The sequence below is a fragment of the Chlorocebus sabaeus genome, chromosome 1 (assembly GCF_047675955.1).
Source record: "Chlorocebus sabaeus isolate Y175 chromosome 1, mChlSab1.0.hap1, whole genome shotgun sequence".
NCBI classification, from domain to species: Eukaryota; Metazoa; Chordata; class Mammalia; order Primates; family Cercopithecidae; genus Chlorocebus; species Chlorocebus sabaeus.
In genome coordinates this window covers 106,781,762-106,798,828 of record NC_132904.1, presented here as the reverse complement: position 1 = coordinate 106,798,828, position 17,067 = coordinate 106,781,762, and the positions used below count along the sequence as shown (strand labels likewise).

General features: G+C 43.7%; 1 protein-coding gene across 2 annotated transcripts in view; it reads right to left on the bottom strand.

Moving 5' to 3' along the window:
* The window catches only part of FDX1 (ferredoxin 1), a 36,479-nt gene extending 28,350 nt beyond the window's left edge, over window positions 1-8,129 (bottom strand). Inside the window, exons 1-2 of one of the 2 annotated variants that reach the window (XM_073020904.1) lie at window positions 7,972-8,129; window positions 1,216-1,340 (exon numbers count right to left, since the gene is read on the bottom strand). In XM_073020904.1, the coding sequence (XP_072877005.1) occupies window positions 1,216-1,340; window positions 7,972-8,114 (268 nt within the window). In that variant the 5' untranslated portion in view covers window positions 8,115-8,129. Of the gene's footprint in view, window positions 1-1,215; window positions 1,341-7,502; window positions 7,886-7,971 lie in introns of those variants that run through there. The other variant, XM_008020783.3, reaches the window with a different exon arrangement.
* Between the last annotated feature and the right edge of the window lie 8,938 nt (window positions 8,130-17,067).

Here is a 17,067-nt window from a genome sequence, read left to right as displayed (position 1 = left end):
GTCTCTACAAAAAATACAAAATTCAGCCAGGTGTGATAGTGCACCTATAGTCCCAGCTACTAAGGAGGCAGAGTCAGGAGGATCACTTGAGTCCAGGAGTTTGAGGCTGCAGTGAACTGTGATTACACCACTGCACTCCAGCCTGGGTGACAGAGCAAGATCCTGTCAAAAAAAATTTTTTAAAAGATATTCAGCAAATATTATTGAGTGCCAACTCTCGACAAAGTCTACTGTACCTGAGTAACCTCATGGAGCAGTCTTTCAAAAACTAATAATCTAATAAGAGAGATAGCCATTCTTTCTAAAAAGGAAAACTGTTAAAAGCATTAACAAAGAGAGGTAGATTTAATAAATCATGGGAAAACCGAAGAAAGATAAATTAATTCTGATCTAGAAATGGTTCTTTAAAGGTAATGTGAACAGTGCCTTGAAAGAAGCAGAGTCAGATACACTCCTTGAACCTTATTCCAGACTAGTGGTTCTCAAACTTGAACATGCATCAGTATCACACAGACAGCTGTTACAACACACAATGCTGGACCTATCCCAGACTTTGTGACTCAGTAAGTCTGGGGCAGGGGCAGGGGTGGCGGGTGGGGGAGGAGTGTCTGAGAATCTCTATTTCCCAGGTGACACTCATGCTAATGGACAAGGAGACCCTCTGAGAACTGCTAATCTAGACACACAGTGCTTGAACAAAACTGACAGGTGATATACAGGGTATGCCTCAGGAAGTGTAAAAGGGCAGCTGCAGGAACACAGGCTTTGCACGTGTAGTTAAGGCATATGGTCAGAAGTCTAAAAATGAAAACTTCCTAAATAAATCACTTTCTAGGATAAGTTACCTTTCCTAGGAAGGTGAGCTGACATTCAAGATATTTAAGTACCCCTCTGTGCTAGGACATTTATTCTCTCTAACCTGGTATCTTTTAACTCTACTCCGTACCGTCAGCTTTGCATCGCATACATAAACAGTAAGGTAATGAGGCCACAGCCGATTTCTGATCATGAGTTATTTAAATCTACGAAGAACAGAACAACGGTGTCACTCTATTATTATTTATAAACAAGAATATAACACTAACACATCCCGAATGTTAATATTTTACCTAGCATGCTATAGGTTAAACTTCTTAAAAAAACAAAACAAAACAAAACAAAAATTTGAAATCTAACAGTTTCACTTATGCATTTTAAGAAACATTTCATACTCACCAAAGCCATCAATATCTAGATTATTTTCAACCACAACATCTAGCAGAGAATCACCAACTTTTCCTTTGGTTGTTAATGTTTCACCATCACGGTTTATAAAGTGGACTGTTATTTTATCTTCTGAGCTGGAAAAGAAAGCAGTCCTTTAGTATTTTTAGTAATTTCAAAACATAATTCAAAATAATTGGTTTAAAAGCCTATAAGGCCTTCAGAGTAGATGGGAACACAGGTACCCAGCACCACGCCTGGCTAATTTTTTTATTTTCATTTTTTGTAGTGACAGGGTGTCACCATGTTACTCAAGCTGGTCTCAAATTCCTGGCCTCAAGCAGTCTTCTCAATCTGGCCTCCTAAAACTCTGAGATTACAGGCCTGAGCCACCACGACTAGCCGAAAGTATTTTCTTTTCTTTCCAAAGCTTATTTGGGAAGAAGGCAACACAAATCAAAGGCATATATATCTACCCAGCTACCAGGTAATAAGCTCTACTACGTTACAGGAAATGGCAATGACTACCTGGTCAAATGGCCTCAGTATATGTCTCCCTAATAGTCACAGTTATAAAACATTTGGCAATTATTATCACTCATGAACTCTATTTTACTCTCATACAAGCCAGTGCAATAGCTTGCACCTGTAACCCCAGTACTTTGAGAAGCTGAAGTGAGAAGATCGTTTGAGGCCAGGAGTTTGAGACCAGCCTGGGCAACAAGGCAAGATCCCATCTTCACAAAAAATAAAATAATTAGCCAGGTGTGGTGATGTGATCTGTAGTCCCAGCTAATTGGGAGGCTGAGACGGGAGGATCCCTTGAGCCCAGGAGGAGGAGGAGGCTGCAATGGGATATGACTGCACCACTGCACTCCAGCCTGGGCAACATAGCAAGACCCTGTTGTTTAAAAAGAAAAGGCCAAGTGTGGTGGCTCACACCTGTACAGGAGCCCTTTGGGAGGCCGAGGCTGGGGACTGCTTGAGCCCAGGAGTTTGAGACTGGCCTAAGCAACATAGAGAGACCCTATAGCTACAAAAAATAAAAATAAAAATGAGATGGTTGTAGGTGTGTGAAAAATAAAGGGCATGGTGGTATTTGCCTGTAGTACCAGCTACTCAGGGGGCTGAGGTGGATCACCTGAGCCCAGAAGTTCAGGGTTGTAGCGAGCCGTGATTACACCATTGCACTCTAACCTGGCCAACAGCTCAAGGCCCTGTCTCAAAAAAAAAAAACAAAAAAAGTAGTCACATAACCCTCTGAAAAACATGAATGTGTCCATAAAAGACTAGACCAGGGTTGTAGTGAGCTTTTAAAAAGCAAATCATGGCCGGGCATGGTGACTCATGCCTGTAATCCCAGCACTTTGGGAGGCCAAGGTGGGCGGATCACCTGAGGTCAGAAGTTCAAGACCAGCCTGGCCAACATGGTGAAACCCCGTCTCTACTAAAAATACAAAAATTAGTCAGATGTGGTGGTACATGCCTGTAATCCCAGCTACTTGGGAGGCTGAGGCAGAAGAATCGCCTGAACCCGGAAGGCGGAGGTTGCAGTGAGCTGAGATCACACCACTGCGCTCCAGCCTGGGTGGCAGAGTGAAACTCTGTCTCCAAAAAAAAAAAAGGAAATCATTCTGCTCTCAACACAGCAACTGCTGTGCAAGTGCTACATAGACTACTATTGCTGAGAGATGTTGTTTAATAAGTTTTCTGCGTATTTGACATCTCATTTCAGTCCACATTGTATACTTACAAATCAAAGGGACTAGAAAAAGTTTTTTATTTGTTTGAATCTGTAAGATAAATACCTCCTTACATGTTTTATAAGATAGTATGTTAGCTATCAGCTAGCTGACTAAAATTTCCTTCACTTCTCACAAACATCCCTCCAAAACTGGAGAAGACATTATACTAGCAACTAGATCCTTATTCCTCCACCATTGGTCATTTTAATTTTTACCTCACACTTGAAAAGATTCTCTTCAACTTAAAATAATGAGTTGTTATTCTTACTACTACCAATAGATGGCAATAGCCCATCAAACAAATCTTTAATATAAGTAAAACTCAGAATTAAATAATTGCAGAGCCATCACTATCTCAAAAGTTACCAAGTCCAATGATCCCATTTCACAAATGAGGCAACTGAAGCCCCACTGGATAATGCCCTCCCTAATATTATAACACTGGAAAAAAACCAGGATTCTATTCATTAAAACTCATCAAAAGGATGTGTGTGTTCAGGAATGTTCCTCAAAAGGGCCTGCGCTCTCCAACTTCTTTTCACAGCCAAAAATGCTTTAAAACTAGTATTCCCACATATTATTCATGATTTTCAATATGAATAACTGCCATTTTTTTCAAAGTAGAATGACTGAGAATGAAAATACCCCAGAGGCAGGGAGACCACTTTGGAGGTTATCAAAACAGCATAAACTAATCAAGGACGGAGAACACAGTGACTTAACAGACATCCAGGAGGTAGACCGAAAGGTTTTAGTGACCATCTACTTAAGATAAATTGAAAAGTGGGGAAGAAAAACACTGGGATTTCCGGCTCACGCAATTAGGTGGTACCATTTAACCTAGATTTAAGACAGGAAACAAAGGAGCTTTGGGGAAGACGGAAATAAGTTGAAGATTAGACCTGCTGAATTTAATAATGAAAAAGCCGGATAAGAATGTCCAAAAGCCAGATGGAAATAAGGGTATGGGTCTGAGCCCAGCAGGGAAGTCTAGAGATTTGACATCAATGAATGCCTGGTAGCTAAAGCTACAGGAAGTACATTAGAAAGAATTCCATCATTTATACACACTACTGAAAGCCAGAGGTTTTAGCGTTGTTCTTCTGAAGCACTCTAGAGTTAAGCTTACAGCAAAGGAATTCACAATCTCTTTTACATCAGCCTTCTCTTCTATAAAATCAGGACAACATTAATCTTACAGTTCTGACAAGGTATGCAAAATATGTAACACATAGTAGAATCCAACAAACACTGATTAATAACTTTTATTTAAAGACCAAGCCCTTTTGCTAAGAAGTCCAACCTGTTGGTCTGTATTAAAAGTCAACAGCCCTACAAAAAACTGCCAAGTAAGAGTATTAACAGGTTTACTAAAGAATAGGAGAGGAAGTGGAAATGAGAGAAAAAAGTAATTCTTCAGTTGAAAGAGTATGGAACCTAAGAGTCAGAAGATGTAGACACTATGCTGGGAGTGGTCACTCACACCTGTAATCCCAATACTTTGCGAGGCTGAGGCAGGCAGATTACTTGAGGCCAGAGGTTCGAGACCAGGCTGGCCAACATGGTGAAACCTCATCTATACTAATACTACAAAACTTAGCCAACTGTGATGGTGCCCACCTGTAATCCCAGCTATTCGAGTGGCTGAGGCACAAGAATCTCTTGAACCTGGGAGGCAGAGGTTGCAGTGAGCCGTGATGGCACCACTGCACTCAGGTGAAGAGTACACCAAAATCACCACTAAAGAATGTACCCATTAACCAAACACCACCTGAGCCCCAAAAACTACTGAAATTTTAAAAATAAAAAGAAATTAAAATTTTTTTAAAATTCACAAAAACTTCTTGAGTTCTAGTCCTAGTTTTGCCAGCTACTTAATATGAATTTTTTATTCCCATTTACCTACCCTCCCTACCTCATAGAATTGTCTTAAGAGTCACATGAAATAATACACGTGAAAGCTCTTTGCTACCTAAATCACTGCAAAATGTGAAGTATTGTGTCACGGTATTTTAGAGTAAAAGGAGTTTTTCTGACTCTCAAATACTGATAGCTTATCGAGTTGTTAAACTTCAAAGACGGAACTACGGTTTCTAGAACTGCTCTGCCTGTCCCTAAGAACTTTGTGCCATAACAAAGATGTTCTACACTTACCTGCAATGTCCAATACAGCAGCCACTAGCCACATGTGGCTACTGAGTACCTGAAATGTGGCTAGTGTAACTGGGAGATTGAATCTTTAATTTTATTTACCTTTAATTATTTTAAACTTCAATAGCCATATGTGATTAGTAGCTACTGTATGGGACAGCACGAGTTTCATTAACACCGTAAGAACTGGAAAATCCAGTTTTAGCTCCAAGGTCTGTAACAGAAATGATAAGACCATGAATAGAAATTGTGCCAGGCCGGGCGCGGTGGCTCATGCCTGTAATCCAAGCACTTTGGGAGGCCGAGACGGGTGGATCACGAGGTCAGGAGATCAAGACCATCCTGGCAAACACGGTGAAACCCCGTCTCTATTAAAAATACAAAAAATTGGCCGGGCGCGGTGGCTCAAGCCTGTAATCCCAGCACTTTGGGAGGCCGAGACGGGCGGATCACGAGGTCAGGAGATCGAGACCATCCTGGCTAACACGGTGAAACCCCGTCTCTACTAAAAAATACAAAAAACTAGCCGGGCGCGGTGGCGGGCGCCTGTAGTCCCAACTACTCGGGAGGCTGAGGCAGGAGAATGGCGTGAACCAGGGAGGCGGAGCTTGCAGTGAGCTGAGATCCGGCCACTGGACTCCAGCCTGGGCGGCAGAGCGAGACTCCGTCTCAAAAAAAAAAAAAAAAAAAATACAAAAAATACAAAAAATTAGCCGGGCGTGGTGGCGGGCGCCTGTGAGTCCCAGCTACTCGGGAGGCTGAGGCAGGAGAATGGCGTGAACCAGGGAGGCGGAGCTTGCAGTGAGCCGAGATTGCGCCACTGCAATCTAGCCTGGGCAACAGAGCGAGACTCCATCTCAAAAAAAAAAAAAAAAAAAGAAAAGAAATTGTGCCAATAAAGAGGGCAGCAGGATTATGAGGAAATAGATGTGCTCCCCTTTAAGACAACCTGACATATCCAAATCTAAAAAAACAAATCTGAGAAAGATAACTCCTAATTATTACAAAAACATTCACATTCCCTTGTACCAGTTACACAAGTATGTTCAGTATCTGTCCCAATTTACACAACTGTCCAAAACTCATCCATTGTATAACAGAAAGCAAGGCACCCACACAGATCAAAGGCAGGGAAGTGCAGAGGAAACAGGAACAAATAAATCTGGCTTGCCTTCTTCCTGATTTCCCCCAAAGTTCACACAACAGAAATGTATGGAGCACCCACTAGATAACGGGATTAGTGGGGAAAAGATGACTGAAAGTCTTACACCCTGCTCTCAGAGAGACCTTCTCAAGAAGAAACTAGAAAAAGCAGCATATAAATCCAACATACTCTCCCTCTAGTTCTCTATTCCTGCTATCCTACATCATGGGGTCAAAGGGCTGTTGAGAGATCTGCTTTATATAAATCGCCACCATGTTGCCAGCCTCCTTGCTGCTAGAAATCATGTGTAAATTTTATCTCTAGTATATCTACGGAGTGTCTTTGAAAAACAAATATGCCCAAGAACCTAAAACTTCAACACATTTGGGGAAAATTGTTCACATCTCTTAAAATATTTAAAACAAAACCCTCTCAACATTGTGAGCCTAGGAGGCAGCTGCTGCTGCTGCTGCTACCACCAAGTGGCATTTACTGAGCCCTCACTATGTGCCAGGCACAAGACTACCCGTATCGCTGTATTAACTCATTTATTCTTCAATTAACCGTAGGAGGTCTAAACTGTTATTATCTTCAACTTGCAAATGGGGAAACTGGGTTCCTAAGGACTGACGAAGTTAGGCACGTCAGACAATCCGTGCCAAAGCGAAGTTTCAAGTCCCAGCGGATTACTTCAACGCAGGGGCTTTCAACACTTGAGCAACTAGCAAAGGGCCTACAGAGCAGCAGAGGTTATGGGCTTGGTGTATTCTACCTGGACACCCCCTGACAAAGACCTGGGACCTAGGTGTCCTCCCAAAGCAGGGCAAGGCCGGGAAAGAAACGGCTGGCAGGAGTGTCAGGCCAGGACAGCAGCAGGAGAGCCTGTCGCGAAGGTCACTGCCAGTTTCGGGCAGAGCAAAGGTCAGATCCCAGACAAATCACACGGAGAACAAGCACCAGCAAAGTCCCGGCTTTCCCGTGGGCACGGGAGGCGCTGGGAAAGGTAGCTGGGCATCCAGAGTCCCCGATTCCCGCCAGGAGTGGGTAATACGCGAAGGAACTTTGCGGTGCGACGGAGGGGAGGCAGCGACGCCACCGAGCAGCGAGATGGAGCCGCGAAGGGACCCCAGAAGAGCGAGGCGAGAGGCAGGCCTCCAGGGTGTGGGCCCGGCGCGTAGAAGGCGGCGGAACCAGACTGGGCCCAACCAGCCAGACGCCACCCACCGGGGACCCCGGCCCGCGCCCACACGGCGCCCTACCTGCTCCGCGCCCGCGCCGACACGCTCAGCGGCCGGCTCGCCCCGGCGCTCCCGCCCGGCCCCCAGCTCCTCAGCAGGCCGCTGACTCCAGCGCGGGACCCAGCGTGGTGCAGCCACCAGCCGCACGGGCCGCCGAGTACCGCAGAAGCGGCGCGCAGCAGCCGGGCGCCCCCAGCGGCAGCCATCGCCCGCGGTCCGGAACTGCCGGAAGCGACGCAGGCCGCGGGCTGCGGCCGCGAGAGACTCCCAAGAGGCGGGGGCCGCAGCTGCGGCGCAGACGCCGGAGGGCCGTGGCGAAGGGCGCGGGGCTGGAGTGGCGGAGAGGCCCCACTGGGAGCAGCGCGCCGAGGTCCCGCGTGCCTTCCGGGTGACCTATAAAGACACTGGCGAGCAAAGTGCGGCCCCGCCCCGCCTCTCCCGCCCACGCCGCCCAGTCCCACGGGGCGGGGCCAGCGCAGGGGACCTTTACCTATCCTCTAGGTTCCGTCGTAAGCTGGGTGGTTTCTTAGCGCCTGGAGTTGCCGTGCAGAAACAAAATATTTTAAAAGATAGCTGGACGTCTAGCGGACACCGGTTAGCTAGACCACTGTGTTCTGTTCCGTGTCCCCCCATCCCCCAGCCGTTAAAAAAAGAAAAAACTGGGAAATTGTGTCATCTTAGAGTCAAGTTAGAGCAAAAGTGAATTCTGCGCACTGTAAAACGAGGACAGGGGGAAATTTTGGAAAATCTCAGAATGCTATTATACAAAGAAATAATTATGACTGTAAAATTGTAAATGACAATAATGAATAGGCTTGGGGCTGCTGCAGAGGACAGGCAGCCATCCTAGACCTTGACTGGCAAATAAATGTTGGCTGAGTACATGAAACCCACGAGACTGAACAGGAAACTTTGTGATGAGCTGAGATTTCTAAAAGACTTTCACAAAAACCAGAAAAGATGAACTTTAAAATGCACTTTATCGTGGTTAATATGTTGTGGGAAATGCATGGGCTTTAAGGTCAGAAATAGCAATGTTCAGATCCAACGTCTACTACTTTAGAGATCTAAGACCTTGGAAAAATTATTCTCCTAGAGGACCAGAGTTTCCATAACTTTCAAACACAGATAAGATGTTCCAGCCTTCAGGGCCATTCCGATGTTAAACAAATACGCAAAACATACAGTGCGTCACAAACCAGGAAGGCTACCACTTCCTGGGCCTTCCTCCATCAGGGTACTCATAAAGAGGCTAAAGGCCAAAGTCAAGGGGATATTGCAGATATGCTAAACACAATCAGATACTTTTTTTTTTTTTTTTTTTTCTTGACATGGAGCCTCTCTTTTGCCCAGGCTGGAGTGCAGTGGTGCGATCTCGGCTCACTGCAACCTCCGCCTTCCAGGTTAAAGTGATTCTCCTGCTTCAGCCACCCGAGTAGCTAGGACTACAGGCGTGTGCCACCACGCCCCACTAATTTTTGATAATTCAGAACAAGAAAGTGTAAACCTGAGTAAAGTCTCTACGGACAATGTATGGTGCTTTCTCGAACCCAATGGCAGAGAGAAGGCAATGGCTCCTAATTGCCTCAACTCTTTGGGTGAAGAAAAATCTGCGAAGGGCACAGCAAACCCTGACAAGTAATCCTGAAGAGGAGGTTGTAAAAGAACAGTTAACTTTTTTTTTTTTTTAAATAAGATCAAACCTCCAAGGTCGGATGAATTAGCTGTAGGAAGAGAATTGGAAAGAAAAAAAAAAATTGTAGACGTTCTCTCTTCTCTCAGCCCTCCTGTAGCAAATACAGTTTCCTTTAAGGCACTTGACAGTTTTCTGCTTTGTAGAGTAGTTGTTTGTATACATAGAGTAGTTGTATATATAGTTCATCTTAATAACTCCGACAGCACCAGCTACAGGGTCTTGAACATATCAAGGGTCCAATAAATATTGGCGAATAAATTAATGTTATGTAATTTCCATTAATAATCATCAGAATTCATTAAGCCTGTATATGAAGATTAAAGATAGAGAAAATGTTCTCCAGGTTTTCAAAGGTGGATGAGGGGTAATGCCAAAAATCGCAAATACCAGTAGTCAGCAGAATTCCAAAAGGGATTTGTAAACATGGTCATGAATACAGATAAAGCAACATGGAGTTACTGAGGACGTGCTTTTGCTTATCTGTTTGCTTATTGTTTTCTTGTCTATAAAACTCCCACCCCTCCATTCCCTTTTTTTTTTTTTTTTTTCTTTTCTTTTCTTTTTTTCCTTAGAGATGGGGTTTTGCCATGTTGCCCAGGCTGGTCTGGAACTCCTGAGCTCAAGCAGTCTGCCCACCTCAGCCTTCCAAAGTGCCAGGACTACAGGCGTGAGCCACCATGCCCAGCAGCCCATCTTTTACTCCTTTCGAAATCCATTCATTGTTTGAAGACTTTTGTCTTAATCTGTTTATGATGCTATAACAAAATACCACACAGACTGGGTAATGTGTAAAGAACAGAAATTTCTTTTCTCACAGGTCTGGAAACTGGGTCGCCCAGGTGCCAGCTGGTTTAATGTCTGATGGAAGGCTCAGTTTCTGCTTCCAAGATGGTGTCCTGTTCCAAGATCCTGTCCTGTTGTCCTGACGTGATGGTGTCCTCACATGATGCAAGAGGGAAGGGCAAACATGCCTAATTTCCTCCAGTCCTTTTATAAAGGTGTCAATCGAGAAAAATTATGAGACAACTCTCAATCATTTTAGGAGACTGATTTGCCAAAGTTAAGGATGCACGCCCAGGAGACAGTTCTATGCCTTTTCTGAAGATGATTTTGAAGGTTCCAAATTTAAAGGGGAAAAGGTGGGATTTGAGAAGTACATCATTTTCATGTATGAGGGGGATAAGGAAAAGTAGTCATTCATGCCTGTGTCTAGCTCAGTGAATCTGATTTTATATATATAAGATGACATAGACAAATGGAGCAGAGGAAAAATGCAGGACATCTACATTTTTACATAAGGTAGCATAGACAAAATGGGGCAGGGGAACAATGAGATATGCATTTGTGTCTGGTGGGCAGCGGGGTGACTGCATCTGTAAAGATTATCTATCCATTTACATTGCCGTGGTGAAATTTTAACAGAACTACCTTAAAAGATCTTGCAGCTCACTAGGAATTTTCTTTGTGGGCAAAATATGGAGGAGGCATGTAGCTTTTCATCTTGCAGCCATCTTATCTAGAAACCAAAAGGGGGAGGCAGGTTTGCATGACCCAGTTCCCAGCTTAGCTTTTCCCTTTGGCTTAATGAGTTTGGGGTCTCAAGATTTAATTTTCGTTCACATTTTCCCTTCTTTTTCTTTAAAGTCTTTTGGAGAAAGCGTTTCAGAAGGAATACAGCTTTCTGACCTAGGTTGCTTTCTCTTCCTTTTCTTTTGGCCTGGTTTCTCCTCACTAGGATGGTTAACTCCTGGAGGTTCAGGTCCCATGTTGCTAGGAAGGCTCATTCCTAAGATGTTATGTACCATGAAGATCTAAAAAAAAAAAAAAAAAAGTGGGAGAAAAGGAAAAGGAAAAGAAAAAAAATACACACACACACACATATATGTATATATGTCCCTAGACCAGATTTATAGCAACAAATAGGAAGCAAACCTGGAAGGTGTGTCAGGTTATATTACTGCCTCCTCAATTACAGCAATCCCCTGGGCAATCATTACCCTAGACCTTTCAGTGGTGTGTGGACTTATCTGCAAGCACATACCATAACAACACTGTAAGCAGAAACAGGACAGAACAGAAATTATTATTATTATTCCTATTATAAGCAACAGCTTCTGCCACCAACTTCCCCAGGATGCAAACCAATCGCTCAACCAATTGATGAGTGAGGGTTTTGGATCTGACAGGTTGGTTATCTGGCTTTTCATATCAGTCATAAGTCGGGTTATGTTCTTCGATTCATGTGGAATATACACATAACATTCAGTTTTTATGGTGGTGCAAGCCCCCCCGCTGTGTTGCTGGGAGTATAAAGCATGACCTCATTGTTTAGCAACGAGATACTCATCTGGCTATCATTTAGGGCCTTCTTGGTGTAATTCATTAAGGCATCTATATGCCATACAACGCCTTTAGTACCTACCTTCAATCTTCAAGTGATCATGCCACTGGAATACTGAATGTGTCCAGTGAGATCGTAAATGAAAAAGGCTTGCTGGTTTGGGCAGGGTCTGAATTATTCATCCTTGTTCTTAGCATAACCTAGGGAACATTGTCCTAATCACCCTGGAGGTGCCCACAGCCGTGTAAGTTAGTACCACACAGCCAATACGTCCCATTTGGTGCTAGCCAATAAATACCTAGTTGCTACAGCCAATCAGTGGCATGCCAGTGTCTTGTAATATGATAATGTGGTCACAGCATTCTCCTTGTATCCACCCCACATTTCTCGTACTGTCTGGTCATAAATCCCTGGTGTGGTTTCTTTGTTCCCAGCATTTTGGCTGAGTTGGCCAAACGAAAGGGTGGGCCAGATAAATTCATCCCAAATTTGCATTCTTCCATTTTGAAATGGGCTGTTGTTTGGGCCATAGTTACCACCTGTTGTTTTAGTTGTGGGGGATGCTAAAGTGAGAGCTAATGAGCTGGTCCTTTCCATTGAAAAACTTTTCCCATCTTCCTTGTTCTGTTATGCCAGCACTAAGAATACCAGACCATTTCTGTGATGTAATCAATTTTTGGTATTCTATTCAGTCCTAACCTTGGAAGGAGGATACCGACCATGGCAGGCCAGGGCCACTGGAAAGAGGCATGAGTCTGCATATCCAGCAGGTGTCCTTTTGTAATCTGTCTGCATAATCCTGAGTCCATTGTAGAAACAGGTTTATTTCATTGGAGTCAGTGGGTGGCAATGGCAAGAAGGTGTAGGGATATAGGGTCAATAATAGCAAAGTTGTAAAATTCATTTTAGCTACTAAAAGGATGTTTAATCAGACAAGGCAAGTGTCCTGTTCTTATAAGACAGCAGTTGCCAGTAGCTCTAGGACAATAATTGTAATGGTTATTATACAATAAACATAGGCATTCTTTTGTATACAGGCCTGGTCCTGTGTCTTGGGGTTAAGCCGTCCACAACAGCTGTCATCTGCTTCTATTCTGGATTGAAGGTCGATGTTTAGTGAACTGGAGGTGAAGGTCTTTGATGGGAGTTTACAGTCCACTCATGAGTTTGTGTCTTTTTAAGATGAGAGATGTGAATCCATGAGGCTGTACCCTCTAATTTTGCTGCACGTGGATTAGTTAATAGCACCTAGTATGGGGCTTTCCATCGAGGTTGAAGAGAATCCCTTATTAAATGTCTTTTTCAATAGACAAAATCTCCAGGCTGCAGATCTTGACCAGGCACCTTATCTTCAGGGAACGCACTGTGAAAGGAATTCTTTACCAAGTATTGGCTTTTTTAAGATGATAAATGAATCCTTTCCAATATTGCGATTTATCTCCCTTGAGAAAAGTTGGATTGGTTATTTTCATTCCCATATATATGGGCCTTCCAGTTATAATTTCATAAGGGGACAGTTGATGTTTTCCAGGAAGGGTGAATTGGACTATAAGCAGCACTAGGGGGAGTGCTTTGGGCCAGGGGAGGTGAAATGCCTCTGTGAACTTAGCCAATTGTGTTTTATTTATTCCACTGGTCCTCTCCGCCAGGCCTGAGGACTGGGGATGGTAGGCACCCTGAAAATGTTGAAATATGGCCAAATTTTACAAAGATTTTGTAAAATCTGGCCAGTAAAGTGAGTTTCCCTATCACTGTGAAGTTCACAGGGGCTCCCCATAGTGGAGTAATTTTTTCTAGTAGGATTTTTCCAACTGCCATGGCTGCTGCTTGCCTGCAGGGAAAAGCTTCACCCCAGTGGGAAAACATGCAGACCATTACTAAAACATACCAATAACCTTGAGACGATGGCAGCTGGATAAAATCATGCTGCCATACCAGGTCCAGCTGGAAGGGAAAAATGACCCTGGACCCCATGGAGGGGTTTTCCTGGGTTATATTTGGGACAAATAGCCCATCAAGGGTAAACTTTTTGTGCCACTGTGAGGATGGTTTCCAGTAATATTGTTTACACCAGGATATAATTTTATCTGGATTCCAGTGGGTTAGGTTGTGAACATATTCCATAAGGGAGACCTGACATCCCATTGGAATAATGGGTTTATTATTAGGTCCACACCATATTTCAGTTTCGGGAGACAAAAATCCCCTGCCCGTTTCCAGGCAGATTTCTCTTTTGTAGGAGCTATGTTCTGGGTTTCTTTCAACAAGTTTTTAAGTGTTTCAGGCTTTATGGCCATTTCCCAAATTGGGGCTGGTGGATCAAATGCTGCTCTTTTAACTGTGGTATCAGCCAATTGGTTATCCCGACCTTCTGTGGTGTCTGAGAGTGACTTGGGATTTTTATAACTGCCAACGTTTTGGTTTTAGAATGGCTTCTAACAGCTCTGATACTTGTTGTCCATTTTTTATGAGTTGCCCTGAGGAAGTTAAAATATCCTCTCTCTTTCCATAGCCTCCCAAAGTCATAAGCAACCCCAGAAGCCTAGCACTATCAGTATAAATGTTTGCAGCCTTGTCTCTTGCTAATTGACAAGTTCAGATCAGGACAATCAATTTGACCACTTGAGCTGATCTGACTTGGGGAAGAGGACTGGCTTCAATTACCTCTAGTAAGGAAACCACAGCATATCCTGGTCTAAAATTTCCATTCTCTCCTCTTAAATAAGCCCCATCTGTACACCATTCTATCTCAGCATTATCCAGTGGCATCTCTTGTAGGGCTGTCCTGGGTGTGAGAAATAGGTCAGTCACCGGAACACAGGCATGACGGGTTTTGTTGGAAGGGCCCGACAAGAGTGGCCAGGTTAAGATTATTACAGTAGCAAATGGTAATATTGGGAGATGATACAAGAAGAATTTCATAAGAGGCTAACCAGTTGACAGAGAGAGGTTGAGTATGATGAGAGTTTAGAAGGGTTTCAAGAGAATGCAGCACAAAAATGGTAAAGGAGGAATCCATATTTGTTTCTTCAACAGACTTGCAGAGAAGGGCCATGGCTACTATTGCTCTCACACAAGGAGGCAGCCCTTGAGTCACAGGTTCCAGCTGTTGGCTATGACAGCCTCTAGGTCTCTGCTGATCACTGTGTTTCTAGATGCAGTACCTCTGATTTCATGTGTGAAAAGGGAGAAAGGCAATTTGTAGTTTGGGTGCCCTAAGACTGGGGTATTAGAATTTCCTTTATTTGTTGTACAACTGATTTTCCCTCTGGAGTCCACATGATGGGATCAGGTTGTTCAATTTTTAGGTATGCATACAGAGGTTGAGCTATAAGGGAGAAATTTAATATCCAGTTTCTACAATAGCCTGCCAGGCCCAAAAGTCCTCTAAGTTGTTTCTTGGTGGTGGGCATTGAGAGAGCTAAAATTCCTCTCACTCTATCAGGGTTAATACTCAGTCCTTTGACTGAGATAATATGCCCCAAATACATAAGTTGTGGTAAGCGTAGCAGCAGTTTGTCTTTAGACACTTTGCGTCCCTTGGTGGCTAACTGACTAAATATAGACTATCTTCCAGACAGGAAGACAGTGTGTCTGAACAAAGGAGAAGGTCATCCACATGCTGGATGAGTGTTGAGCCCTGGGGAAAAAGTAATCCTCTAAATCAACTTTTAATATTTGGGAACGGTAAACGGGACTTTCTGTGTACTCTTGGGGGATTACAGTCCACGTATATTGCCATTCTTTCCAAGTAAAGGCAAACAAATACTGGCTGTCCAGACCTACAGGAATACTAAAGAAAGCACTGCAGAGATCCACAACTGAGAAATACTGACTGGTGGTGGGTATAGCTGATAGAAAGGTATGTGTGTTGGGGACTACTAGGTCTCTGGGTATTATATTTTTTATTACCCTCAAGTCCTGTACAAATCTCCATCCTCTCCCACATTTTTTTTTTAACAGGGAACACAGAGCTATTGCAGGGGCTTGTGGAGGGAATAATGAGCCCCTTTTTCAGATCATCTTATATGATAGGGGCAATTTCATCTATGGTTTCTTGTCATAGAGGATATTGTTTAAGGTTGGGTAGGGGTTTCTTTGGGTTTATCGCTATCTTTATAGGAGTGGCTGAGAATATTTTCTCTATATCTGTATATGACTGAGACCATAAGTGGGAGGGGACATCCTTGAGTAAGTGTCCCGTTTCTGGGGTTAACAGGAAGATTGTGGAAGCCAAAAGGAGTTTTACTGTTTCCTGCTCTTTATTCCAATGTCCTCTCTTCTCCCCTAATATTTCCTTCTCTGTCTCCATGTCACTTTCCTGGTCACAAGATGACATTTTAACATTACTAGTACTAAATTGTGGTACATTGTCAGGACATTTTTGAATTTGTTATTTTTGGTCTCCTGGCTCCAATTCTTAAAAGAGTTCACTTTTTGATGAAAAAGATAATGCCATAATCCCATGTGGGCATTATGGAAGTTGAGGAGATCCTGGTCCAAAAGTTTGACAGGGACCCCCCAGGGCATATTAGAAATGCTTGGGACAGACTGTGCCTGTCACACTTAGAGCCTGTGGCAGGGGAGCTGAACCCAACAAAATGGTAAAGTATAGGCTTGGACTTAAAACATGAGACAGTTTTATTAGACACACCCACCATGTTAATTCTTTCATTACTCTGAGGAATGGGGTTTCTAAATAAGGTGGGATTTATAAGAGATGTAGTTGCTCCTGTGTCAATTAAGGCAGTTGTAAGCTCATGGTGTATTATTATACAAATCTCTCCCAATTTCTTTGTCAGGGTAGGCTGTTTGGAGAGGTGAAACCCCTGAACTTCCTCGGAGCACCCCTAGTCTTCCCAGCTTGCTGAGTTGCACTTACCTGCCTTTTCTTTCGTTTCCCTCTAAGGCAGTCTCTTTTAAGGTGTCCTGGTCTCTTAACAGTGGAAACAGACTGGGCGGGAAAAGTCCTCAAACTGAGGGAGCTTAAAGTCTTTCCAGGACTGAGAGGCTTGAGAAGTTAATTGCTTTAGCTGTGAATGCATAACTCAGGCAATCTTTTGTTTTTCCTTTTTTAGCATAGTGCGGGATAATTGGTCAGCTAAGTTAACCAGTTCATTAGTTCTGGCCATGGCCCAATTTGTCATGTGGCATTTTACAAGGGTGGCTAAATCTAGTCCATTTAAGAAATTTGCACTTGGCAGGGCATGGTGGCTCACGCCTGTAATCCTAGCACTTTGGGAGGCCAAGGCAGGTGGATCACCTGAGGTCAAGAGTTTGAGACCAGCCTGGCCAACATGGTGAAACCCCGTCTCTACTAAAAATACAAAAAAAAAAAAAAAATTAGCCAGGCGTGGTGGTGGGCACCTGTATCCCAGCTACTCAGGCGGCTGAGGCAGGAGAATGGTGTGAACCCAGGAGGTGGAGCTTGCAGTGAGCTAAGATCGCACCACTGCACTCTAGCCTGGGCGACAGGGCGAGACTCCATCTCAGAAAACAAACAAATAAACAAACAAAAAAACTAAGACACACACACGTGAGCCTAGACT